Consider the following 26,494-nt stretch of genomic DNA (forward strand, 5'->3'; position numbering starts at 1 on the left):
TTCTATAGAATTTTGTCATGTACGAGGGTATGGAACTAGTATTTAATCAAGAACACCAAACCCTCTATGTACCTTGTGTAAAAATTTGGAGACTGAAATCCCTTCTGCAGCAAACTGATATTACTTCTCCTACTTGCTAATAATAAAATTATCTTATCTTATGATTAATCCCAAAACATTACTCAAATTGTGGCATTACCTAGAAGTCCATATTTTAAATGTTGAGGAAAAAGATCAACTGATTTTTTAACTGTCAGCACATGAGAAAAGATTTAATAGGAAGAAAAATGACTAAAAAGAAGAAATCCTTTGGTTCAAAGTCGAGATAGTGATCTTTCATCCAATCAACAGAAAGATGGAAGCCATTAAGAACATCCCTGGGTTAATGCCTATCAAGAAAACAGTTTACATACCAATAACGACAGAAATGAACCATACGATATGTGGAAAATCAGAGATATGCCTTATATGAGTTCTGCTGGAAAACTTACACGACTGATATTTATCATATACTCATAAATATACTGGGGCAAAACATCAATAAACTGTACAGGTAGTTGCATCATTTTTGAGCTAAGCACTACCACCACCCTAAGCAAGGCACAAGTGATGTCAAGAGGTGGATTATGGACCTGCAACTTCAACAAAGTAGTTACAAAGCATCAGCAAGACATTTGTTATCAATCGTATTGAGAAATACTATGATAATCTTATTAATATATAACAAACAACCACAAAACTTAGGTCATTCGTGAATACTGTATTCAAGAGGAATTAAAAAACTAGAGATTCTTGAGACACCAACTTTGTTGACATCATCTGAACATTTTCCACGAGTTCATAAAGAGAGACATCCTGAATTATGAAAAGTAATAAAACTTACACAATCTAGGGATGATTGCCATAACTACCAATATCTGGGATAGAAGCACAATAAGTCCTTTTAACTAAAGGATTTTTTATATCCATGTAGCTAGGAATAGAAAGAAAATAATATTTACAATAGACTTACAAGCTCTTGAAAGATTGTAGGCTGCACAAGATGCAACACAAGACTTTCATCACCCATTTCAGAGAGACATAAACAAACAATGCGGGTAACAGCCTTGTATCTTGCAATCCCCAGACCCAGAGCTCTCTCACTTTCCTTACTTTCAAAAGATACTAGTGGATTATCTGAGAAGACATCAATAATCATGAAAAACAAAAAGATAATGTCAGATCTATAAACAAACTCGGGCTAATGTTCTTAACAAGTAAAGGACAAATAGAATAAAGCCAAGTCATAAAAGCAATAAGCATGTACGAAAACATAAAAAACAAATGACAAAATAGAATTCAAAATTAAAACTCAACACTTCACTATGACATCTACCAGTATCCCCATCTTAAAATGAAACAAGTTGTGAATCAATAAAACCATAGTCCTGATACTCTCAGGTACTCCCCAATACTAGGACGCTGGCTCTAGGTCATGTCTTCCAACGCCGGTTGAGTGAGTATTGACCAGTCAATATTGACAAAATTCTAGGGTATTGGTGAGTACTCATACGACAAGTATCCCAGATCAATCTTCCCATCTGCATAAGTAATTTTCCCTTGAATTAAAATGAACTTTTTGCAATTTTTAATACTGCTGAATATGTTGACACACTTGTTCACACCAGGTCTGACCTTATAAAACTGAGTGTTTATCTACTGTACATATTCATGGATAATATCTGGGATGACTTCTTTGTTAAAGAGTTCACCACTCAGCATCAATGGTTTATATGTTATGGGGTGGACTGGTGAGCTGGTGCATGAAGCAGCATCCACAATTTGTTGAGTTCCCTTGAAACTTGGCACATGGCGGGGTGTCTTTATTATTGAGTTCGGAAAGGTTACTTTCACACAGGTAGATGCAGTGGATATATCGGAGTTACATATTAGATGAATCAGCAGAGCAGTTACCCCATACTCAGATTCAATGTAGTATTCAGTGCAAGTATGAGAGTTTGAAGATCTCAAAGGATTGTGACCTAAGTCAGATGACACGGGGACACGGGACATGAGGATTCTGGTGTCCGACACAGGCACATTGACCCCCTGGAACAGGACACGTTATATATATGTGTGTGTGTGTGTGTTAAAATTAGATATTTCTTACACAAATTCTCATTCATGATACAAATTCATTGATTCAAAGATAGATCTTCATCTAAATGTAAGTTTTACAAAGTAACATTATGCATACAAATACAATTGTGACAGATTCATCAATCATCCAATAGGATAAAGACAAGAAACTGCAGTTTTCTCATTAAGTCATCAAAATCAAAATGTGTTACATAGGTAGTAGCAATGCCAATGACAAATAGAACTAGCAAATACAAAACAACTACAAGCCTGAAGGTAGTAGGTAGCTCATGAGTCATCAATCATCATCATCAAAAGCAGCATCACTATCATCATCATGGTGATCATTACTCTCCTCTACTGCGTCCTCCTCCTCTGTATCCAATGTCATCTCTGCATCTGCTGGTGTGGAGGATGACCCCTCAATAGTATCACCATCACCAAAAGCGACAAGCTCTACCATTGGCTCATTAAGATCTAAGTTGGCCAATGCCAACTCAACATTGTTGTTGAAATAAGATGAATCGCCTCCAAAATTCTCCCAAACCCTTTGCTATTCGCTCCCACACATCCACAACAAGAGAGACAGAGAAAAGTGAGGGAGAAACGATCCAAAACCGGCCTTTATGGTACATCAAATCAAGAGGCATGTGTCCCAAAATCGAGACATGATGGACTCATTCCCCAGACACAATTGGACACGATCGGGACACCATCGGAGGACACGTGTCCCACCGAATCGTGTCCAATTAGACCGATTTAGGACATAGAGGATTTAGGACGAATCTGGTTTCTTAGATTGTGACCAATGTGAAAATTCTATCACTGCAGCAACTGATTTACTTTTCCTACTTATTTCATCATAGGTTATTCATGAAATTACTTCAACAAACATTAAAATAAATACTGTTGCAGATATCACACCGTAATACAGAAACAAACATATGCACACATTGACACAGTTGTTTTGGACTAATGTCCCCGGAAAAACCCAATGTTGGAAAACCAGTGCAGCAACTTAGGATTTTATTATTCTGCTATTTTCTTATACAACAGGGTGCCAAACTAGCTTACCCACAGATAGAAAAACTTCCAGCACTTTTCTAAACCCAACATAGGCCCTACTGACCTCTGCTACAGCCTGAAACCCTTTGCGTCAACCCACTGAGGCTTTGTGCAGCATCTTTGGGCTTCTGCGTCACTCCTGCAACCTCTGCGTGGATGACGCAGGCCCTTCTGGCTCTACGCAGTCTCTGCTGCCTCTGCGTGGCTTCCTCTAGCTCTGCGTCTGCCTCTTCTGCACTGATCTCTCATCTCTCTGTTCCGTACTTGCTGCCTCCTGACTGATCTCCAGACCACTGGTTCAATTTCTCGGCAATCCCCACTCCAGAAATTGAACTAACTGGTCTCCCTCAGTATCTCCTCCAAGTGCCCCTCAAGCCTCCTCTTATACTTTTTCTGTTGACATTTCAACGGCCGAGATTAAGTCTCTAATCAACGGTTAAGATTAGATCTGGCTTGATCCATGTCTCTTGGACCATTTTAACACAGATTCATATTAATACACATTAATATTTTATTTTAACTAAGTTTAGACTTAGTGACTCCATTAAAAATATTAATTATTTTAATATTTCCTGATCTGTTTAGAATCTACCCAAACCTTTTCTGGGTATTGGAGATCTTATGTGCCCTAACCTCTCCACCAAATTTCGTGGCTAGAGCACATCCGATGCTACCCCAAATCAACACTCCCTCTTAACGAGCACTGTGCTCTAGCAATGCTCCTCACCGAGTATTACTCTGATCACCCGGCATCGATACCTGTGCTGATGCTAGGCCTTCCTTCCCAACATCCTTTGCACTGTTGCCTCCTATACTGCTACCCATGACTCTGCTACTACCACTGCTGCATCTATACGATAGCTCCCTCTACATCTGTGTTGATGCTGGTCCTTTCTCCCAACACTGCATCCGCACTACAACTTCCTTTGCATCTGTGCTGCTATTGGTCCTTTCTCCCAACACTGCATCTGCACTGCAACTCCCTCTGCATCTGTGCTGCTGTTGGTCCTTTCTCCCAACACTGCATCTGCACTGCAACTCCCTCTTGATTTGTGTTGTTAACACACTACTTCTGAAAGGGGTTCTTTACCATCCCCATATTTTCCCTGAACTAGTCAAATTTTGACTTTCCAAGGGCCTTGGTGAGGATATATGCCACTTGTTCCCCTGTAGGAGTGTAGCTCAACTGTACAACTCCTCATTGGACATAATCTCTGACAAAGTGACACTGGATATCAATATGCTTTGACCTATCATGAAATACTGGATTCTCAAAGAGTTTGATGCAACTCTGATTATCACACATGATCCTGGTCACCTCCATATTTCTTCTGAATAGGTTTACCAACAGTTTTCTAAGTCATATGGTCTCACACGAAGTTGTGCTTGCTGCCATATATTTTGCCTTGGACGAGCTCAGAGCCATGGATTTTTGTTTCCTACTGCACCAGGAGGTTATTCCTGATCCAATGTTGAAACAATACCCAGAGGTACTTTTCCAATCCACTGAACTTCTTGCCCAATCTGCATCAGTAAATCCACTCAACCTGATATCCTTCCCCTTGTTGTACAAGAGCCCATAATCAATTGTTCCCTGTAAATACCTGAGAACGTGCCTAGCTACTGCCCAGTGAGCCCTCTTTGGTTCCACCATGAACTGACTGAGGGTGTTGACAGCGTAGCAAACATCTAGCCTGGTATTGATTAGATACATCAGGACCCTATGAGGTGTCGGTATAGGGTGGGATCGACATTGTTGTCTTCTGATGCATCAATCTTCTTCTAGTTGGTGATCATTAGTGTAGCCATAGGTCTACAGTCTCCCATCCCAAACCTTTTTAGGATTTCTATAGCATACCTTCCTTGCCCAAGGAAGATTTCTCCTTTCTGCTACCAAACTTCCAACCCTAGGAAATAGTGCATTCGTCCCAGATCCTTCATATCGAACTCTGTGGCTAGATTCTTCTTGCAGTCATCAATGAGTCTGGATGATCCTGTCAGGAAAAGATCATTCACATATAATACTAAGATAAGTGGCTCGCTCTCTACGACCATATAGTAGAGATTCGGATCAGCGTCACTCTTGATAAACCCCATCTTCTGCAAGTAGCCATCTATTCGACCATACCACGCTCTTGGTGCCTGCTTCAACCCATAGAAGGCTTTCTTCAGTCTGCATACATGAGACTTCTTCTCATGAGTTTCAAAGCCCTCTAGTTGTTCAATGTATACTTCTTCTTCTATTACCCTGTTCAGAAATGTCGTCTTGACATCCATTTGATGGATCTCCCATCCCATTTGGGTTGCAAGAGATATGACGGTCCTAATAGATGTATACTTGGCTACCGTGGCGAAGGTTTCCTCATAGTCAATCCATTCCTTTTGAGCATACCCCTTAGCCACAAACCTGGCCTTGTATTTTTCAATACTGTCGTCCGCAACATATTTGATCTTGTAGATCCATTTGATCCTACCACAGATCTGTCTTGAGGCCTTGACACCACCTCCCAGACATTGTTTACCATTATGGAGTTATACTCCTCCACCATCGCATCTAGCCAGACCTGATGTTGAGCTACCTCCTTGAAGCTAGCAGGCTCTCCATCCTAAGCTACTAACGCTTGATACCTGTTTGGTTGTTTTCGCTCCCTTTTACTGTTCCTTGGCTCTCCGATGAAGTTCTCTGCATCACACAGAATCTGACGAAGTTCCCTACTGGTTCTTCCTCTGCCAACAGGTGCTTCTGTTCGCTCCTCTTCCTCATCCTAAGAATCTTCCTGATCTGAGGAAGGATTCTTCACTTCCGTTGGTTGAAGAGGCATGACCAACGGATCCTCTTTCGACTACTCCTTGGAAGGCATTTCGCGAGATCTTCTGAAAGCTCTGTCCTCCATGAACTTTACATCTCGTCATACTACTACCTTCCTGCTCCCTGGAAGATAGATCCTATATGCCTTAGCCATCTCGCTATATCCTGCCAAATACCCCTTTTCTGCAATCTGATCCAGTTTCTTCTTCTTTTCTTCGGGCATGCGACAATATGCCAAACTCCCAAATATCCTGAAATGACTAACTTCAGGTGTCTTCCCAGTGAAGACTTTTTCTGGAGTAATCTTGCCTAATGCCCGGTGAGGAGTCCTATTCTGAACGTAGACAACTGTGTTGCATGCTTCTACCCGAAGGAATTTTGGCATATCCTGATCATATAGCATGGCCCTAGCTGCTTCTATAATAGTCTTGTTTTTCCTTTCTGCAACCCCATTCTGCTCCGGATTGTAGGGACTTGTCCACTCTCTTCTGATGCCCTCCTTAGCGCAATAATCAGTGAAGTCCTTATCGACATATTCTCCACCATTATCTGAGAGCAAGATTTTTATTTTCTTACCAGTCAGATTCTCCACTAGAGCCTTGAACTCGAATCGACAGAAAACCACATCCTTGGTTTTCAGAAAATAGATCCAAGTTTTCCTCGAGTGGTCATCAATGAAGGTAAGGAAATACTCGACACCGCTGAGAGCTTTGACTGACATAGGTCCGCAGATATCTGAGTGTATCAATCCTAGTACACTCTTGGCCCTATGGTTGCTCCTAGGAAATGTCGCCTTGGCATACTTTCCTAGAGTGCATCCCCTGCATACATCATCTCGTTCCGTACTCAGATCCGGAACCCCTGTTACAGTGCTCCTGAGAATTCTAAGAGCTCCATGGTGCAAGTGACCCATCCTTCTGTGCCATAGTTCATTCAAGTCTTTGTCCCCATGATTGCCTATTAGTGCCATTGCAGATTCTAGTTGTAATCTGTACAATCGATTACTTTTGATCCCAATTTGCACTTCCTTTTTCCAGCTCGGTTGTTTGACGTATACCTTTTCCTTGATGAAGTGGACGTCATAGCCCTTGCCTTGTAGTTGTGACAGAAAGTAAGTTCATCCCCAATCCTGGCGCATGCAGCACATTTGTGGCACAAAACCGCTCTCCCGATTCTGTCTGAAAAAACTATGTTACCTTTTCCTATTGGAGAACACTTTTCCTTATTCCCCATGGTGATTTGAAAGTTCATCTTCTCTTCTCGATATTCTGAGAAACACTCCCTGATTCCCGTCATATGCCACGAGGCTCCACTGTCTATATATCATACTTCCAATGATGCAGTAGTCATGCACGCCACTTCTTCTTGCAACCTGGAAGCCAACATAGAGAAATCGAAATTTCTCTCTTGTGCAATCTTCTAAAAATCTGCGTGAGTCCCCTGAGGTGGATATTTTTTCATCGTGGTCTCAACCCATAACTGATTTTCCCTTTCTGTCTCTGATTACTTGCTCTGATACCATGTGAAAATTCTATCACTGCAGCAATTGATTTACTTTTCCTACTTATTTCATCATAAGTTATTCATGAAATTACTTCAATAAACATTAAAATAAATATTGCTGCAGATATCACACCGTAATACAGAAACAAAATTATGCACACATTGACACAGTTATTTTGGACTAATTTCCCCAGAAAAACCCAATGTGGGAAAACTGGTGCAGCAAGGGAGGATTTTATTATTCAGCAATTTTCTTGTACAACAGGGTGCCAAACTAGCTTACCCACATATAGACAAACTTCCAACACTTTTCTAAACCCAGCGTAGGCCCTATTGACCTATGCTATAGCTTGAAACCCTTGCATCAACCTAATGAGGCTCTCCGCAGCCTCTCTAGGCTTTTGCGTCACTCCTGCAACCTCTGCGTGGATGATGCAGGTCCTTCTGGATCTGCGCCTAAGTTGCACGAAACGAGGAAACGCGAATATATATATATATATATATATATATATATATATATATATATATATATATATATATATATATATATGTGCAATCATAAAGCATTAATGATACATTATAATTTATTACATTTGAACATTAAGATTAAATTTACATCACATTTACTCATGAATGATCACATAATGAAAATAAAAATATAGGAAAATCCAAAAGCAACCTTTATTATATATGCAAGTACAAAATCTCAAAATCAGCTTTTATTTATATTAATATATGAGGCTGCAAGTACAATAAAGACTATAAGGCTGCAAGAACTATAGAGACAAAAGACTAATCCTCGTCATACCAATCCTCATAAAAAATAGAAGCAGCACAATGCTCAACAGTGGATAGTGGTGATGAAGAAGGTGATGCACCAATTCCACTTCCAGACTCGGCCTCAATATTCAGGGCAGCAAGAGAGAGCTCCAAATCGGGATTTTCTACATCCACATCCCATTCTTTAGAAGGACCATTGTTGTATTCTGGATCCCTATGAGATGCAAGACGAAGGTTGGAGTGCACATAAACAAGATCCTCTGCCTTCTGTGAGCCCAACCTATTGCGCTTCATAGAATGAATAAAACCATAAGTGCTCCAATTCCTTTCTGCTGATGAAGAGCTTGCCACTTGTGAAAGAATATGAATGGCAAGGTTTTGTAAATGTACACCATTTTCTCCATGACAAATCCACCACCTAACTGGATTCATGGTGCTTCTCTCCTCCAAAGCTGATATATCTGCATAATCATCTATTCCTACAGCGAAACTGGAAAATACCTCCTTTACCTCCCTGTGTAGATGAGAAGGAAACATTCTCATAAGGGCTTTTTTCACCCCATTAGCCACCTCTCTATCCTTATGGGGTGCCTTCCTCTTCCCATTGCTTTGAGCAATAAGCTCCTCACCATAAAATTTGGGGTTCAAAGCATGCGCTAAAGTGTGCAATGGAGTGTTGAAATTGTTCCACCTATCAACAATGATTTTCTTGATCAAACCAGCAAAATGATCATCAACAAACAAAAGTTGTGGAGACTCTTGCGAAATGATTTCCATAGTTTTTTCAACCATGGAATCCATGCCATCATATACCTCTCCCAAGAAAGGTTGGTCAGTGTCAGCACTCTGGAGAAGCTCAAATGCAGGGGTTGTGAACTTTAGCAAGAAATCTACCTTGCTCCACCAATCCTCATCAAGGCACAATCTACGCACCATAGATCCCCGCTCTGAATCTGCTTGTCTCCACTCAATCCAAAGTTGACTCACCACCATAAAAACTAATGCATGCTTAACCTCAACAAGGCAGCGCAACATCACGAAGTTTGAGGCATATCTTGTCTCAGCAACTTTTAACAACTCCAATTTGGAGTACTCTCGAAATATGGCCTGAGATTGGTGGTGGTTGGTGATGAATTTGACAATCTCCCATGCTTCCCCTGTGAGTTCCTTTATCCAGGAAACTTTGTTGTCGATCTCCTCTAAGATCAGATTCAGATTATGGACAATGCATGGTGTCCAAAAGATGTGGTCATACCTCCCCTCAATAATTAAACCTGCAGCTTTGCAAATTGGTGCATTATCCGTGATAACTTGCACCACCTTGTTAGGCCCTATTTGTTCAATAGCTTTTATAATAACATCAACAATGAACTGTGCATCTTTCACCTCTCCTGAGCAGTCTTCTGCCTTGATAAACATTACTCCTTTGGGGGAAGTGGCAATTATATTAATAAATAGTTTGCGCCTTATATCTGTCCAACCATCTGAGACTATGGTAACCCAGAGCTACTCCAGGAAGAACGAATTGGAGCTAAAATTTCCTCCACAAGGTCCTTCTCATTTTTGAGAAGTTGGGTTTTGACTTTCTCATAGTTGGGCCCCTTGTACCCTTGAGGAGCTTTGTTAACTGCCCTTATCATATCTTGCCAGTAAGGAGAGCGAACAACATTGAATGGGATACCACATGCATAAATGCACCTAGCCACTCTGGAATCAGTTTTTTCTCTTGCTTGTACATTCACCAATCTAGCAATTCTGCTATCTTGAACTGAAGGGGATGCCCCTGGGCCTCTGGTATTTTTGGGTGCTGGTTGTTCATGTTGTTGAGTGGGACCGGCTCTCCTCTTTCTTGCTTCAGCTACAATCCTTAGCTCAATGTTAGATGGAGCTTGAGTAAGGTCATCATGCCTTCTCTTAGTACCATCCGCTTCATCTTGCTCTCTTTGATAAGCCCTCCTTGCCAATGCATCTGTTGTTTTTGTGTAACCTAAAACCCCCTGTCCTCCTCCATGCAATAGAAGTGCCTTCACTCTTGGGTAGGAGCCCTTGTACGAATTATTGCAAAGATTGCATCGCCATTCCCATGAGCCACCACCTCCACATCTTTGAAGCTTCGTCACAGGCCTCCAAAGAGGATAATATTCAGCCCTTGGGTTGGCCCTAGGGCTTGAACTTGCAGTTGCACTTTGGCTGGAAGCCATTACTGCATATATAAATTAAAAAAACAAATCTGTAAATAAAAAACGTTTTTCATATTTTTGGCAGCATAAACCCTAGAAAAATTGAAGAAATAGTAGGAAAAAACTAACAAAATGAATGTGGCTTACCCAAATTAATTTTTTGTAGCTGAAACTACCCTAAAATGCCAGAAAAGAGGAGAAATATGGTTGTAGCTGAGCCAAATCTGCTGCAAAAATAAATTAAAAAAACAAATCTATAAATAAAAAACGTTTTTCATATTTTTGGCAACATAAACCCTAGAAAAATTGAAGAAATAGTAGGAAAAAACTAACAAGATGAATGTTGCTTACTCAAATTAATTTTCTGTAGCTGAAGCTACCCCAAAATCCCAGAAAAGAGAAGAGAAATATCACTGTAGCTGAGCCAAATCTGTTGCTGCTGAAATCCGTTGCTGAAATCTCTTTCTCTTGCTACTGAAATCTCTTGCTCCTGCTGCTGAAATCTACTTTGCTCACTCCTCAAAACACCCTAGCTGAAACAATTGCCAGTCTCCAAGAGAAACAACTTGCTAAATAGTGTGATGAGAGAATGAGACAAACTTCTCTTTTATAAGTTTAGATAGGCTTCTAGAACTCACTAGATAACCCTAAAAAAAAAAACAATTTACAAAAAAAAAACACAAGTTAATTGGGAAACGCGGGTCGTACGGCCGCGAAAAGAGTTTGGTACGACAGGAAACGTGGTAGGCAGGTTCGTTTCCTTACGGAAACTGGGACGAAACGCGTTTCACGGTTGTACCAAACGTGTTTTCGGTTTCGTCCCAGTTTCCGTAAGGAAACGAACTTGCCTACCACGTTTCCTGCAACATAGCTCTGCGCAGTCTCTGCTGCCTTTGCATGGCTTCCTCTAGCTCTGCATCTACCTCTTCTGCGCTGATCTCCCGTCCCTCTGTTCCGTACTTGCTACCTCCTAACTGCTCTCTAGACCACTGGTTCAATTTCTCAGCGAACCCTGCTCTAGAAATTGAACTGACTAGTCTCCCTCAGTGTCTCCTCCAAGTGCCCCTCAAGCCTCCTCTTATACTTTTTCTGTCGACATCTCAACGGCCGAGATTAAGTCCCTAATCAATGGCTAAGATTAGATCTAGCTTGATCCATGTCTTTTGGACCATTCTAACACAGATTCATATTAATACACATTAATATTTTATTTTCCCTAATTTTAGACTTAGGGACTCCATTAAAAATATTAAATATTTTAATATCTCCTAATCTGTTTAGAATCTGCCCAAACCCTTTCTGGATATAGGAGATCTTATGTGCCCCAACCTCTCCACCAAATGGCGTGGCTACAGCACATCCGGTGCTACCCCAAATCAACACTGTAATCCAAATAAGATGAATCGCCTCCAAAATGCTGCCAAACCCACACACCCACAGCAAGAGAGACAGAGAAAAGTGAGGGAGAAAAGTAGAGGAGATCGATTTCAGAGGGAGAGTTACAAGGTGGAGTTAGAGGAGGGCATCAACAACAGGTAGTGACTAAGGAGGAGGTGACGTAGGGATAGTGGAAGACAGCGCAGAGAGGGAGACGCAATCCAGAGGTTACGCAGGCTAACGCAGAGGGACGCAGAGCCACGTTGGGTCAATCAAAGTGACACAAGGGTGACGCAGAAGTGGTAGTTGGGTCTCCAAAATGTCAGAAGGTCTCAGAGGGAAAGTCTCAGGTGTTTTCTTTCAGTTTCTCTGTAAAATCATTTCATGTAAAAGCAATTGTTGCTGAAGATTAATAAAGCCCTCATCTGGTACACCGGTTTTCCCACATTGGGTTTTTTCGGAGACAATTGTACAAAAATAACTGTGTTGATGTGATTGGTTCTTGTGCACGTATTTTTCTCGAGGTACTTCTGTGATAACTGCAGTAGAATTTATTTTAATATTTGTTGAAGGGATTTCGTAAATAGCTTATTGTGAATAATAAAGTAGGTGAAATAAATCAGTTGCTCCAGTAGTAGAATTTCAGTTTATAAATTTTCACAAGGTATCAGAACAGAGATCCGGCAAGGAGTAAAGGAAAATCGATTATGGGTCAAGAGCACAACGTAGAGGCATCCACTGATCCAAGTTGACTCAACTTCCGGATTTAACCAAGATCTTTTGCTTCCGTGATGTAGTTATAATTGCATTTTATAAGAGCATAAATGAACATATATGCATGCTTAAACAGATGGAAACATAATGACAATCAGCAAATCATAGCCATGAGATGTTGATAACGGAGTTCGTCTAGTGTGGACTACATCTCCGGGCCCAGTGTCAAGATGGTGTTGGCGTTTTATTTAGCGCTGGAAATGGTGAAGATGTACATGGACTATGTTTTCTGTCATACAAGGACATGTGCCCTCTACATGAGTGGCAAAGTCTCTCCACGAGACGTTCCGCTACAGGAACTATCACTCACAATAGACCTCCTATCAGCATGACATAATCTTACACATGGTGACAATGAGTATCCTGCCATCATGGCATCAAAGGGATCTCAACCAAAACACCCATGGTGACAATGAGTATCCCGCCATCATGGCAACAAAGGGATCTCAATCAAAACATACATAACAATCCATGATGAATACATCTCACATGAAATAGACACAAAGATTCTGCATCATACATCAAGCAGGAATCGAAACAACATAGTACATCTCACAACAAATGATCAAAGAAGTACATGACAACAACACTTCATATACCTCAACTCTGATGCTGACTGAAGAATGGAATACTCAGTTGTTGGATCTGAATGCACCATCGAAATCGTGGCGTTGCATGGCATAAGATCAACTGTCCACACTCTGAAATCTAACACTGTCACTCCAATCTGGAAAATGGTCGAAAAATAGAAGGCTTAGCTGCAAAAACTGACTACACCACTGAATTTGTGTCGTCGAGAGGTGTAAAATCGACTATCCATTTTCTGAATTTTGACACCGACAAAATCTGGGCCTGTAGGAATCTTTTAGATTCCCCCATGATTCTCCAAAGATTCCCTCCTTTGGGTTGACTGGAGATCTACAACTCAAATCAAAAAACTGATCTCGCCATTGAGATCCTTGCGAGATTCTGAGAAAAATGACTGTAAACTTGATTACATTCTGAAAAAATGAATTTTTATCTCAGGGAATCTTTTTAACGTCTTAAGATTCTCTGCAAAAAAATTGCCTCGAAAAGTGTGCCATCATTCTGTCCCCTGGAACTGCGTCATGGTTTCACACTGCTCCAAGTCTCGGAATCAGGGTTTCGCTACCTTGAAATTAAAATATTATTATTCGTTGAATAACGTGTCGGCTCCTCCCCTTGGCACTGCACTGAAGGCACGTTTATATGGTGGTAGGGTGGCGGACTTTACAAAGCTGCCACCCGTGGCACGGTGGTTAGGCAGAGGAATGGAGGCGGAGATGTCGGGGGATCAAATCCCGCCCCTCCCAAACTCGGCGTGCATTTTTTTTTACGTTTGCGGTTTGATAACCATTGGCGGCAATTACGAACGAATGTTTGATTTGTTGTTGAGTTTTGGGTTGTGGTTTGATAACCGTCGACAGCAATTACGAATGAATGTTTGATTTGTTGTTGAGTTTTGGGTTACGGTTTGGCACATGGGGCCACCGGTGGGGGTCAGCCCACGTGGGTTGGGCGAGTTCAATCCCTGTCAGCTCCACTACTTTAATGTATTATGTGCATATGATCAGGATATGCCTAAATTCCTATGGGTAGAAGCATGCAGCATGACAATTTATGTCCAAAACAGGACTCCTCACAGAGCATTGGGAAAAATCACTCCGGAGAAGGTCTTCACTGGGAAGACTCCTGAAGTCAGTCATTTCATGATATTTGGGAGTTTATCGTATTGTTGTATACCCGAAGAGAAGAGAAAGAGATTAGATCAAACTGCTAAGAAAGGATGTCTTGTGGGATATAGCTAGAATGCTAAGGCATATAAAGTCTATCTTCCAGGAAGTAGGAAGGTAGTAGTTCGGTGGGATGTAAAGTTCATGGAGGATAGAGCTTTCAGGAAATCCCGAGAAATGCCTTCCGAGGAGTAGTCAAAAGATGAGCCGTTGGTCAAACCACTTCAACCAGCGGAAACTAGTACAAGAAATTCTCTTGAAAACATAGTGTTAAAATTGGCAACTAGGGCCAAACTCTATGTGGGTCATCTTATTTATGGCAGCTAATATTGTTCTTGAATTTCTCTCATCAAGAGGTGTAAGATTGATCTAAAGATCATCCGATTCCAACATGTATTTATGGACATATGAATTTATTTGTGTTATGTGACAATTCATCAAGGTCGGCCAGCAACCAAATTACCCCAACTTATCCTCAACGTTTTATTATAAATAGAGGTGGCTTGCAAGTCATTTTATACACACATCTCGTGGTCTCTCTCTCTCCACTTGTTTGGGTTTTGGTGGAAGGAGAAGTCTCTAAGAGAGTACGTTGTCCTAGAGGAGATCTATCCCTAGCCGCAGATCTAAAAGGTAGAAGCCCTAGCAGCAGTCTGGCTGCAGTCAAGGGAGGATCATCTAGACGCAGTTGAAGGGGATCTGCCATGCCCTAATCCGCAGTCACAATTTGCCCTAATCTGCAATTCTGAAAGAGACTAGGACGCAGTCAAAGGAGGACTTATATGCTGCCTACAGAAGCCCTAAATGCTGTCATAAAGAAGCCCTACTTACAGTTAAGAAAGCACCATATCCACAACGTTTAAGGGTGTCCTAGCCGAAGTTTAAGGAGGTTTTTATATTGCTAGAGGTTTAATTTGTTGTCTTAATGTGCCCTAACCGCAGTCAGTGGAAGCCCTAGCCGCAGTCATAGGGTTGGCTCCCATATGCAGTCTAGAAGAGACTCAATTCCGCAGAGAAAGGAGGTTTCAAACGCAGCTATTACACAGTCCTTGAAGACCCTTAATACGTTGTTCAAAGGGAGCCATAATATGCTGTTAAGAGAAGCTCCCATACACTGTAAAGTATAGCCCTTATCCGCAACAAAAGCTGTTAATCTAGGTTGTCATTGATATCAATATAGTAGTATTTGTGATGGAAAATTCTTGTGACATGTGTGGTTTCCCATTAATGCCCTTTGATCATAACACTGCTCATGGAGGATCCAAGGATTGAATATAAACATAATAGAAACAGTGGAACCGAGTAAAGAAGAAAACAACAGAGGAGCATAAATAGAGTTATCGGAGAAATCGTATTAGCAGTATATAATATCGGGAAGGTCAAAGAAATGAAGTGACGATGAACGGGAATCGTCAGATCCTTGAGATCGATGGATATTAATGGCAGAAGAAAATGGCAGAGGAATAGATCTAGACTGTTAGATCAACAGTGATCAACAACTGCAGGAGGTAGGAGTGTACGGATTTCCTAATCGTGGTTGAAGCCCCGCATTCACTCTTAGCCGTCGATCTCATTTTCAAACTTTCGGTCACAGTCAACTGTGGGGGGATAAGCCATTGTTAATCCACGTGCTGGCTGGAGTCCCACGAGCCGTAGATTTGATGGCCTCTTATATCCAATGGATATCGGGTCATAAAGTGATCAGGCTTTAATTCACTAAGTTGCGGACCCGATGGTCCTATTACAACACGCCCTAAAGAAATATCACATCTGCTCCGTCGGTAGTAGGGGAATCGGCTATGTTATGTGCAAACCTCCGAAAGTTGTGATTGCAGGATTAAAGGTGATGACGTGGCATGTGGGACCTCCATGTGGGTATAGCAGCTCTTATATGGTTTCCGTGAAAAATCAAGTCTATGGATAAAAGACTCTCCGATATATAATTTTAATAGACAAGTCGACCCCTTCACCTTTTGAACGAGTCGTTTCGATTCATTGGTAAAACTCACACACACACACACACACACATATATATATATACAAGTTGAAACGATTCATTTAAGCGAGGCGTATCCGTGATCTATCACAGAGAATAAGGAAGTTCACAACTTGTGAATTGGAAGAAACAGAGGAAGCCGATGGTTTGGTAGATGCAGAAGGTGTAGTAGAAGTTGAAGATTTGGCAGACACAGAAGGTGCAGTAGAAGCCGAAGGTCGAGCAAAGAAGGAAGTTGAAGATAGAATGGGAGGACAATCTTTTTGACCTGATTCATCTTGAAAGATAGGGTCGGAGCCCTTGGGGTTGATACCTCAGAATTAAAAGGATTGGTGTCCTTGGAATTGGTGCTCCTAAATCCAAGGTTGGTGCCTCGATAAGATAGGGTCGAAGCCCAAGAGGTCGGAGCCTCATCAAAACCAAGTGTGAGCTTGGAACACATTTATATTGTATTTATTATTTTATTCAATAAAATTATACTTATAGATTTCTCTATTTAAATTGTGAAGAATTAAACTGGTAATAATAACAATTGAAAGAAAATACTGATTCACCCCTCCCTCTCAGTATTTCCAACAATTGGTATCAGAGCCAACTTCTTCATATCAGCCTAACAGCTAGAAGAAGGATTCTTAGTCACAATGAGAAATCAAGAAGTGTCAGGAAGACTTCCTTTGTTCGATGGCACAAATTTTGGTTTTTGGAAAAAAAGAATGTCCTACTACTTAATGTCCCTTGGACCTGAAGTTTGGCATTTGGTTTTAAATGAGTACACAGTTCCTTCCACTCTTCCAACAGATCAAGACGAAAGGAAAGCTTACATTGCAAATGCAAAAGCCTTAAATTCCATCACTAGTGGAATCACTGATTCTGAATTTACAAAAGTCATGAATTGTGGCTCGGCCAAAGAAGTATGGGATAAGCTAGTTAGCTTATACGATGGGGACTCCAAAGTTAAGAAGGCAAAGCTTCAAACTTATAGAAAACAATTTGAAAGTCTGAAAATGGATGATGAAGAAGATATTGCATCATACTTTCTCCGAGTAGCTGAAGTGGTCAACTCTCTTAAAGGATTGGGAGAAAACATTGAAGAAAGCACTATTGTTCAAAAGGTCTTAAGATCTCTCCTAGACAGATTTGACTCCAAAGTAAGTGTTATAGAAGAAATGAAGGACCTAGATACTCTCAAGATGGATGAACTTCATGGAATCCTCATTGCCTATGAGATGAGAAAAGGAAGCCCAAGTTCTAAAGATGCAGCATTCAAGGCCTCAAAATCAAAAAAGGGGAAAGAATGGGATACCAGTGGTGATGACTCCGATGTTGAATCTGAATTGGCACAATTTGTACGCAGACTAAAGAAAGGATCTAAGATAAAAGGTAGGTACCCTCTTATTTGTTTCAAATGTGGAAGAATAGGTCATTATGCTGCAAAATGTCCTCTTAAGCATGATAGTGATGGTGAGGAAAATTCTAAAAGGATGGTATACAAAAAAAAGGGTTCAATAAGAAGAATTTCTTCTCTAAGCAAGATGAGTCTGATGAAGGTGAATTTGTAGTCATCAAAAAGAAATCAACTAATCATTCCCTCATTGCAAAGGAGGTAATGATGAATCAGATGAAGAAAATGATTGTGTTAGAAGCCAAGAAGTATTATTCGTGGCATTCACAAATGATGATGATTCAGGTCTAGAAGGAAATGTAGATGAATTGTTAATGAGTACCATTGAAGAAAAAGAGACGAAATAAAATCATTTCTCTCAAGGTAGAAAACGAGGAAGCAAAAAGAAGGGAAGACCTCTTGATAAATAAGCTAAAAGAAAAAGAAGAAATTTGTGAAGAACGTAAAGCCGAAATAGTATCTCTAAGAAAGGAATTGGAGCAAGTCAAAAAGGGTTGGGAAAGCTCTCAAATACTTGACATTATCCTAAATGATCAAAAACCTCAACATGACAAATCTGGGATAGGTTTTAAAGGAGAATCATCAAGTACTAAGAATAATCCGAAAAGCTATGCCGACATACTTTCCAGCAACCCCAAAGAAGAAAGATTATTTCATCAAAGGCCCATCTCAAATCCAAAGAATGAAGAGAGAGAGTAACTCCAAGGAAGAATGTTGATTCAAAGCATGGCTATTACAATAGGTACAAAACTATCTTTTTTGGGCATTGTTTTTATTGTAAAAATTTTGGTCATCAAGCTAAACATTGCATGGCCCGTAAGAATGAAACACCAAAATTGAAGTGGATCTGCCAAAATTGCTGGAAAAGGAACTATTACCCTTATTAATGGAAAAGGAAAGGCTCAAAATGCTTTGCTAGTAAACGGGCTCAAACACAATCTCTTGAGTGTTAGCCAAATCTGTGATCAAGGACATAATGTTGTCTTTAGCACTAAAGATTGTGAAATAAGGAACTCTTCCTCAGGGGAACTTGTGGCGAAAGGAGTTAGAACATCAGATAACGTCTACATTCTGAACAAAATTCAAGAAGATAAATGTTACTTAAGTCAAACAGATGAAAGTTGGCTGTGGCACAAGCGACTTGGACATACAAGTTTCGATAACTTGATCAATATCAACAAGATTAATGCAGTACGAGACATCCCAAAGTTATTCAAGCCAAATCAAGGAGTATGTGGTCCATGTCAACATGGAAAGCAAACTAGAACCAGCCACAAGACCAAGGAGTTTTCTACATCAAAACCTTTGGAGATCATCCATGCTGATTTATGTGGACCAACTAGAACTTTGGCACTCCAAGGAGAAAGGTACTTTGCTTTATTTGTTGATGACTATACTAGAATGATGTGGGTATATTTCATAAAATATAAATCTGAAGCATTTGAGTGTTTTAATAATCTTAAAGCTCTTGTAGAAAATGAAAAGGATTCTAAGATTAAATGTCTTAGAACGGATAGAGGGGGAGAATTCACATCAAAAGAATTTGATGAATTCTGTAAAGAACATGGAATCGAAAGAGAACTCTCTGCTGCCAGAACACCCAAGCAGAATGGGGTAGTTGAAAGAAGAAACCGAACAGTTCAAGAAATGGCAAGAACAATGTTAATAGCAGCTGACTTGCAGCCAAAATTCTGGAGAGAAGCAATCGGGACAGCTGTTTATACCTTGAATCGAACTCAATTAAGACCAAATAATGAGAAGAATCCTTATGAATTATGGAAAGGAAGACCTGCTTCAGTAAAATACTTCAAGATTTTTGGAAGCAAGTGCTTCATAAAAATCAATGATGACTCATTAGGAAAATTTGATTCTCAGGTTGATGAAAGAATATTCCTTGGATATTCTACAAGGAGCAAAGCCTACAAGTGCCACAATAATCGACTACGAAAAATAGTGGAAAGCATTGACATGAAGATTGATGAAGACCTTCCAGAAAAAGAAATTGAAGATCATGAAGTTGACCCTCTCATTGAAGAAGAACTTGAAAAAGAGGAAAAAGATCAAGAAAAACACAAGGAAAAAGAACCATCTCAAACCCCTTCTAAGATGAAGTTTCTCCAAAAATATCACCCAGAAGAGCAGATTATTGGCAATATAGATGAAGGGATGCAAACCCGAAGAAGGATGACAAGTACACCAAAGAAAAATGATGTTGCTCTCCTATCTATGATAGAACCAGAAACATTTACTCAAGCAAGGATCCTCATTGGGTAAAAGCCATGGAAGAAGAAATGTCTCAAATCAAGAAGAATGAAACATGGGAACTGGTACCTCGTCCAAAGGATAAAAATATAATTGGAACCAAGTGGGTGTTCAAAAACAAAATGAATGAAGATGGACAAATCATCAGAAATAAGGCAAGGCTTGTTTGTAAAGGTTATTCACAAATTGAAGGAATCGACTTTGAAGAAACTTTTGCACCAGTAGCTCGTGTGGAAGCTATAAGGATGTTCTTGGCATTTTCTTGCTCAAAAGGATTTAAAATCTATCAAATGGACGTAAAATCAGCATTTCTGAATGGGGAACTCAAGGAAGAAGTCTACATGGAGCAACCAGAAGGGTTTAATCTAGCAGAAGGAAAAGACTTTGTTTGTAAGTTGAAAAAGGCATTATATGGGTTGAAACAAGCTCCTAGAGCTTGGTACACAAGATTGGATCACTATCTACAACAACAAGGCTTCAAGAAGGGGGTGGCAGGAAGTAATCTCTACATAAAGATGGATGAGGATAAGTTACTAGTCACTCTTGTCTATGTTGATGATTTGATTTTTGCTAGTAATAATGATGAGATGAGCCATGAGTTTGCTCAAAATATGTCAAAAGAGTTCGAAATGTCGATGATAGGAGAGTTATCTTACTTCCTTGGACTACAAATATCTCAAACTACGGCAGGCATGTTCATATCTCAAGCAAAATATCTTAAAGAGATGCTTAAAAGATATGGAATGGAAGACTGTGCACCCATGAGCACACCTATGACCACAGATTGCAAATTAAGCAAAGATGATGACTCTCCTCCGGTAGATGCAACTCATTACAAGTCAATAATTGGAGCCCTCCTATACTTAACTGCTACGAGACCTAACATTATGCAAGCAGTAGGAATGGTGGGAAGATTTCAATCAGCTTCTAAACATTCCCATTTTTTGGTTGTAAAAGGAATTCTCAGATACCTGAAAGGAACTCCTGATTTTGGTCTTTGGTACCCTAAGAGCTCAACTCTTACTGTGACTACATACACCAATGCTAATTGGGCCGGAAGTGTTGATGATCGAAAAGTACTAGTGGAAATGCATTCTTCCCGGGAGATTGTCTAGTATCTTGGCTCAGCGAAAAACAAACATCCATATCACTATCTACAACTGAAGCCGAGTATATAGTTGCTGCAGATTGTTGTACTCAAATATTATGGATGAAGGAAGCTCTGAAAGATGTCAACATAGGTACCAATCAACCAATCACCATCTATTGTGATAACACAAGTGCTATCAGTCTCAGCAAAAATCCAGTGATGCACTCAAAGACCAAACATATACCAATCAAGTATCATTAGCTTTGTGAACAAGTAGTTGAACAAAACATCAACTTGGAACATATCAATGATATTTTCACAAAACATCTTCCTCCAGAAGCATTTGAACATCTTCGCCAAAAGATGGGGGTTATTTCTCTAGCATCTTATTAAGTTGATTCATAAAGATGTTGCATGATAGGGGGAGTCCTTGTTCACTCCTTTGCCATTGATGTCAAAGGGGGAGAGAAGAAGAATATTGCCATCAATGAAAAAGGGGGAGATTGTTAATCTAGGTTGTCATTGATGTCAATATAGCAGTATTTGTGATGGAAAATTCTTGTGACATGTGTGGTTTCCCATTGATGCCCTTTGAACATAATATTGTTCATGGATGATCCAAGGATTGAATACAGACATAATAGAAACAATGGAACCGAGGAGTAAAGAAGAAAACAGAAGAGGAGCATAAACAGAGTTATCTGAGAAATCGTATCAACAGTATATAATATCAGGAAGGTCAAAGAAATGAAGTGACGATGAACGGGAACTGTCGGATCCTTGAGATCAACGGATATTAATGGCAGAGGAATATATCAGGACCATTAGATCAAAAGTGATTAGCAACTGCGGGAGGTAGGAGTGTACGGATTTCCTAATCGAGGTTGAAGCCCCGCGTTCACTCTTAGTCGTCGATCTCATTTTCAAACTTTTCGGTCATAGTCAACTACGGGGGGATAAGCCATTGTTAATCCGCGTGCTAGCTGGAGTCCCGCGAGCCGTAGATTTGATGGCCTCTTATATCCAACGGATATCGGGTCATAAAGTGATCGGGCTTTAATTCACTAAGTTGCGGACCCGATGGTCCTATTACAACACGCCCTAAAGAAATATCGCATCTGCTCCGTTGGTAGTAGGGGAATCGGCTATGTTATGTGCAAACCTCCGAAAGTTGCGATTGCGGGATTAAAGGTGATGACGTGGCATGTGGGACCTCCATGTGGGTATAGCAGCTCTTATATGGTTTCCGTGAAAAATCAAGTCTATGGATAAAAGACTCTCCGATATATAATTTTAATAGACAAGTCGACCCCTTCACCTTTTGAACAAGTCGTTTCGATTCATTAGCAAAACTCATACATATATATATACATATATATATATACATATATATACATATACATATATATATATATATATATATATATATATATACAAGTTGAAACGATTCATTTAAGCGAGGCGTATCAGGCATCTATCACAGAGAATAAGGAAAGTTCACAACTTGTGAACTGGAAGAAACAGAGGAAGCCGAAGGTCTAGCAGACGCAGAAGGTGCAGTAGAAGCTGAAGGCTAAGCGAAGAAGGAAGCTGAAGACAGAGTGGGAGGACAATCTTTTTGACCTGATTCATCTTGAAAGATAGGGTCGGAGCCCTTGGGGTTGATACCTCAGAATTGAAAGGATTGGTGTCCTTGGAGTTGGTGCTCCTAAATCCAAGGTTGGTGCCTTGATAAGATAGGGTCGAAGCCCTAGAGGTCGGAGCCTCATCAAAACCAAGTTGGAGCTTGGAACACATTTATATTGTATTTATTATTTTATTCAATAAAATTATACTTATACATTTCTCTATTTAAATTGTGAAGAATTAAACTGGTAATAATAACAATTGAAAGAAAATACTGATTCACACCCCCCCCACTTCAGTATTTCCAACAAAAGCAAGGTCACCTAGCCACAGACAAGAGAATTTTAGACGATGTCCAAAAGTGGTCTATCCACAGCTAAGGAGGGTCTGATCCGTAGCTTGAAGGAGGCACGAATTGTAGGTGACAAAGGTTATGACTAGGCATGAGTTAAGGATTCATTTCGAATCCCGAGGCAGCATTGCAGTATACATTGATCACAAGAAGCAACGTGGATTAGGAGAGACTCTCCTAGGTGGACTGCAACCCTTGAAGGGCTTAGCTGACAGACAATGTGATATGTTAATGGGGTTTCTTCTTCTACCCTAACCAGACTTGCAGAAGCAACAAGCAAACAATGGTGGACAAAAGCACTTTGTGAAGGAGTGTTGGGTCAATGTGTTGACTAGATTGAATCATGATTGCAGCAGTCTGTTGCTGCCATCTTCCAAACAGCAAGGAAAATACATTGAGCTTTCTGTTGAAGGTCTTATCTGTTGCTGTCATTAATTATCAGTCTTGTATATTTGTACTATCTCTCTCTCTGCTGAACTATTGAAGAATATAAGAAGAATTGATCAAGGGTTTCCCCACATTGGGGTTTGTCCCTGGCTGGTGCCACATCTTGTGTCCTCTTGTCTTCTATTATTTATATTTATGTTATATCTGCACTTTACTATCATGCTGATGTGATTGCTAATTTGAATATTGTTATTGAACTAATATAAAAAATTGAAGTAAATTGCTCTAAGCATAGAACATACCAAAAATTAACATGGTATCAGAGCTGAGGTGAAGACAAAGCCCAAGTAAGAGTGAAAGAGCAATCACTGAAGACAGTTGGGCAAGGTCAAAGGCTCAATGGATTACTCATCCCACTTCCTGACTGAAGATAAGCTCCGTGAAAAGTCTCACCATCACGGATGGAAGATGTATTTGGATCTAGCATTAGAAAAGCAAGAAGTGTTGGATTATGTGAAGGGTAAAACCCCTGAGCCTCCATCAAATGTGCCAGCTGCTACAAAGAACAAGTACACCAAGAGTGAAGTCAAAGCGAAGAAGATTATCAGAGATTCCATTGACAAGCGATTGGTGGCCTACATCTCTGATTTGAACACCTCCAAGGAGATCTATGATAGACTGGTAAGGATGTTCAAGGTTAGTGATGCAAATCAAATTTTGTTCCTCAAAAATAAGTTGAAGGATATTAAGAAGGGTAAGGACGAGGATATTCAATCCTACTTCTTAAGGATTGCCAAGATCAAGAATGATCTTCTATCGATTGGAGAAATCATATCTGACAGGGAACTTACTATCACTACCCTTGGAGGACTCCCACCCAAGTGGTATATATTTAGAACCACTATTCTCAATAATGATCGAATTCCAGGATTTGAAAAATTGATGTCGAGATGCATTCAAGAAGAAACCTCGATGGTGGAACAAGAAATGCCTTCTAATAAAGGAAACCCTACTACTTTCTCCGCTCATGCCAAAAAGAGAAATAATGTAGGGTCTAAAGGTCACTTCAATGGAAAGCTCAGATCTAAGGGCAAAAGGAAACACAGATGATTTGCTTGCAATAAGTTTAGCCACTATGCGAGGGAGTGTCCAAATAGAAGGGACACATCACATGATGATGACCACAATCATTCTAGGGGCAACTTCAATCGAAGGAATGACAGGTACAATGGCAAAGGAAAAAGGAATGCAGGACATCAAGGAAATGGTCGACCCTCCAAGAAAGCAAGGAACTCCAGGTATGAAGAATCAAACATTATTTCTGATAAGAAAAAGAAGTATTATCTTATATCGACCCTCTCCACTTCCTCTCCTCTGGACTCTTTGGGAAATTGGCTTATTGATAGTGGTGCTTCAAGGCACTTCACCGGATACAAGGAAGCTCTCTCTAATTTGATAGAGAAGGAGACAAACTTGGAGATTATTCTTGGAGACGATGCCACCTATCCCGTAAAGGGTGTAGGGAATGTTACTCTTCAATTGGATCAGGGTAACTCGATTCATTTACAAGAAGTTCTATATGTACTTGATATCAAGAAGAACCTGGTGTCCATTTTGGCAATGGAAGACAAAGGTTACAAGGTGGCATTCATTGATGGAAAGGTACGTGTTTGGAAAAAGAATTTTAAAGATGCTTTTACTCTTGGGTTCAGGATTGGCAATTTGTATCAAGTTGCAGGAAGTCCATTGGGGACCATGTCGTGTGACACATCTCTTCTATGGCACCGAAGGTTTGCCCATCTTCAATATAAGGCCCTACCCAATGTGAGACAAATGGTGATAGGGGTGCCTGAATTCAAAGAAGAGCATGAAGGTGCATGTCTGAGATGTACCGAAGGAAAACTTACAAGGGGACCACTCCCCTCATGTAATAGCAAGACCTCAGATGTGGAACAACCTGGGGGGTTTGAGATTCATGATCAGGAATCTCATGTATGCAGGTTGAAGAAAGTTGTCTCTAGTTTGAAACAAGCACCCCGGGCTTGGTATGAGAGGATTGATAGCTATCAAATGAAGCTGAGATTCACTAGGAGTAAAGCCGATCCAAACCATTGCTTTAAGGTTGTGGATGATAGACCTCTCATATGAGGACAACCTCTTTCTGACAGGTACAAACCCTGTCATTTGCAAAAGTAAGAGGGAGTTGGATTCCAAATTTGGAATGGTGGACTACAAGCCCATGACTACCCTGATGGAGCTTAACTTTAAGAAGTTATGCAATAGTGCTGCCGGACCTGATTTGGGAAATGCCTCTGAGTGTCATAAACTCATAATAGCATGGATGTTCTTGGTGAACTCCTGTCCAGATATATGTTTTGCGGTTACCATGTTGAGCCAACATATGGTTGAGCCTCATCACTCGCATTATATTGGTGGAAAGGATCTTCTGAGATATCTTTGGGGCACAATCACTCATGGACTAAGATACACTGTCAGAGCTGTGAGGTTCCATTGTTATTCTGATACTAATTAGGTAGGTAGAGTGATGGATCACAAGAGCACTTCTAAGTGCTACTTCTCTTTGGGTTCTGCTTTGATGAGCAGGAAGCAGAAGTTGGTTTCTTTGAGCACCGCTAAGGTCGGATTCATAGTTGCTAATATGGTCTCCTGCGAAGCTGTCTGGTTGAGGAAGCTCTTCAGTGAGTTGTTTGGACATGTGATCCTCTGTAACAACCAGAGTGCGATTCGATTGTCGGAGAATCCCGTATTTTATGATCGCTCCAAGCACATAGACATCACCTACCACTTTATCCGCGATATGGTACATTGAGGAGCGATGAAGCTCATTCGCATTGGGATTGATGTGCAAGTCACTAATATTCAGATGAAGCCCCTGGGAAAGATCAAATTCTTGACTTTCCAAGAACGACTAGGAGTCGTGGAGAGACCCTCTCCTAAGGGTCCTGTATGATATATCGAGCTCTGGGAGCTCTAGGGGGCAATGGGGTACTTCTTGGAG

At 40.5% G+C, this 26,494-nt stretch overlaps 1 protein-coding gene across 8 annotated transcripts in view; it reads right to left on the reverse strand.

Annotated features, from left to right (window-relative positions):
• Positions 1 to 26,494, reverse strand: part of LOC149198157 (uncharacterized) — a 488,351-nt gene that overhangs the window by 35,140 nt on the left and 426,717 nt on the right. For 6 of the 8 annotated variants that reach the window (XM_089406139.1, XM_089406136.1, XM_089406138.1 and 3 more), the window contains 2 exons: positions 1,013 to 1,176; positions 492 to 638 (listed from right to left, as the gene is read on the reverse strand). In XM_089406139.1, coding sequence (XP_089262265.1) covers positions 492 to 638; positions 1,013 to 1,176 — 311 coding nt within the window. The remainder of the gene's footprint in view (positions 1 to 491; positions 639 to 1,012; positions 1,177 to 26,494) is intronic. The other 2 variants (XM_089406134.1, XM_089406132.1) reach the window with 1 other exon arrangement.

This window comes from Pinus tabuliformis, chromosome 2_2 (assembly GCF_031772625.1).
Source record: "Pinus tabuliformis cultivar Carrire ecotype Pingquan chromosome 2_2, CPIR1, whole genome shotgun sequence".
NCBI lineage: Eukaryota > Viridiplantae > Streptophyta > Pinopsida > Pinales > Pinaceae > Pinus > Pinus tabuliformis.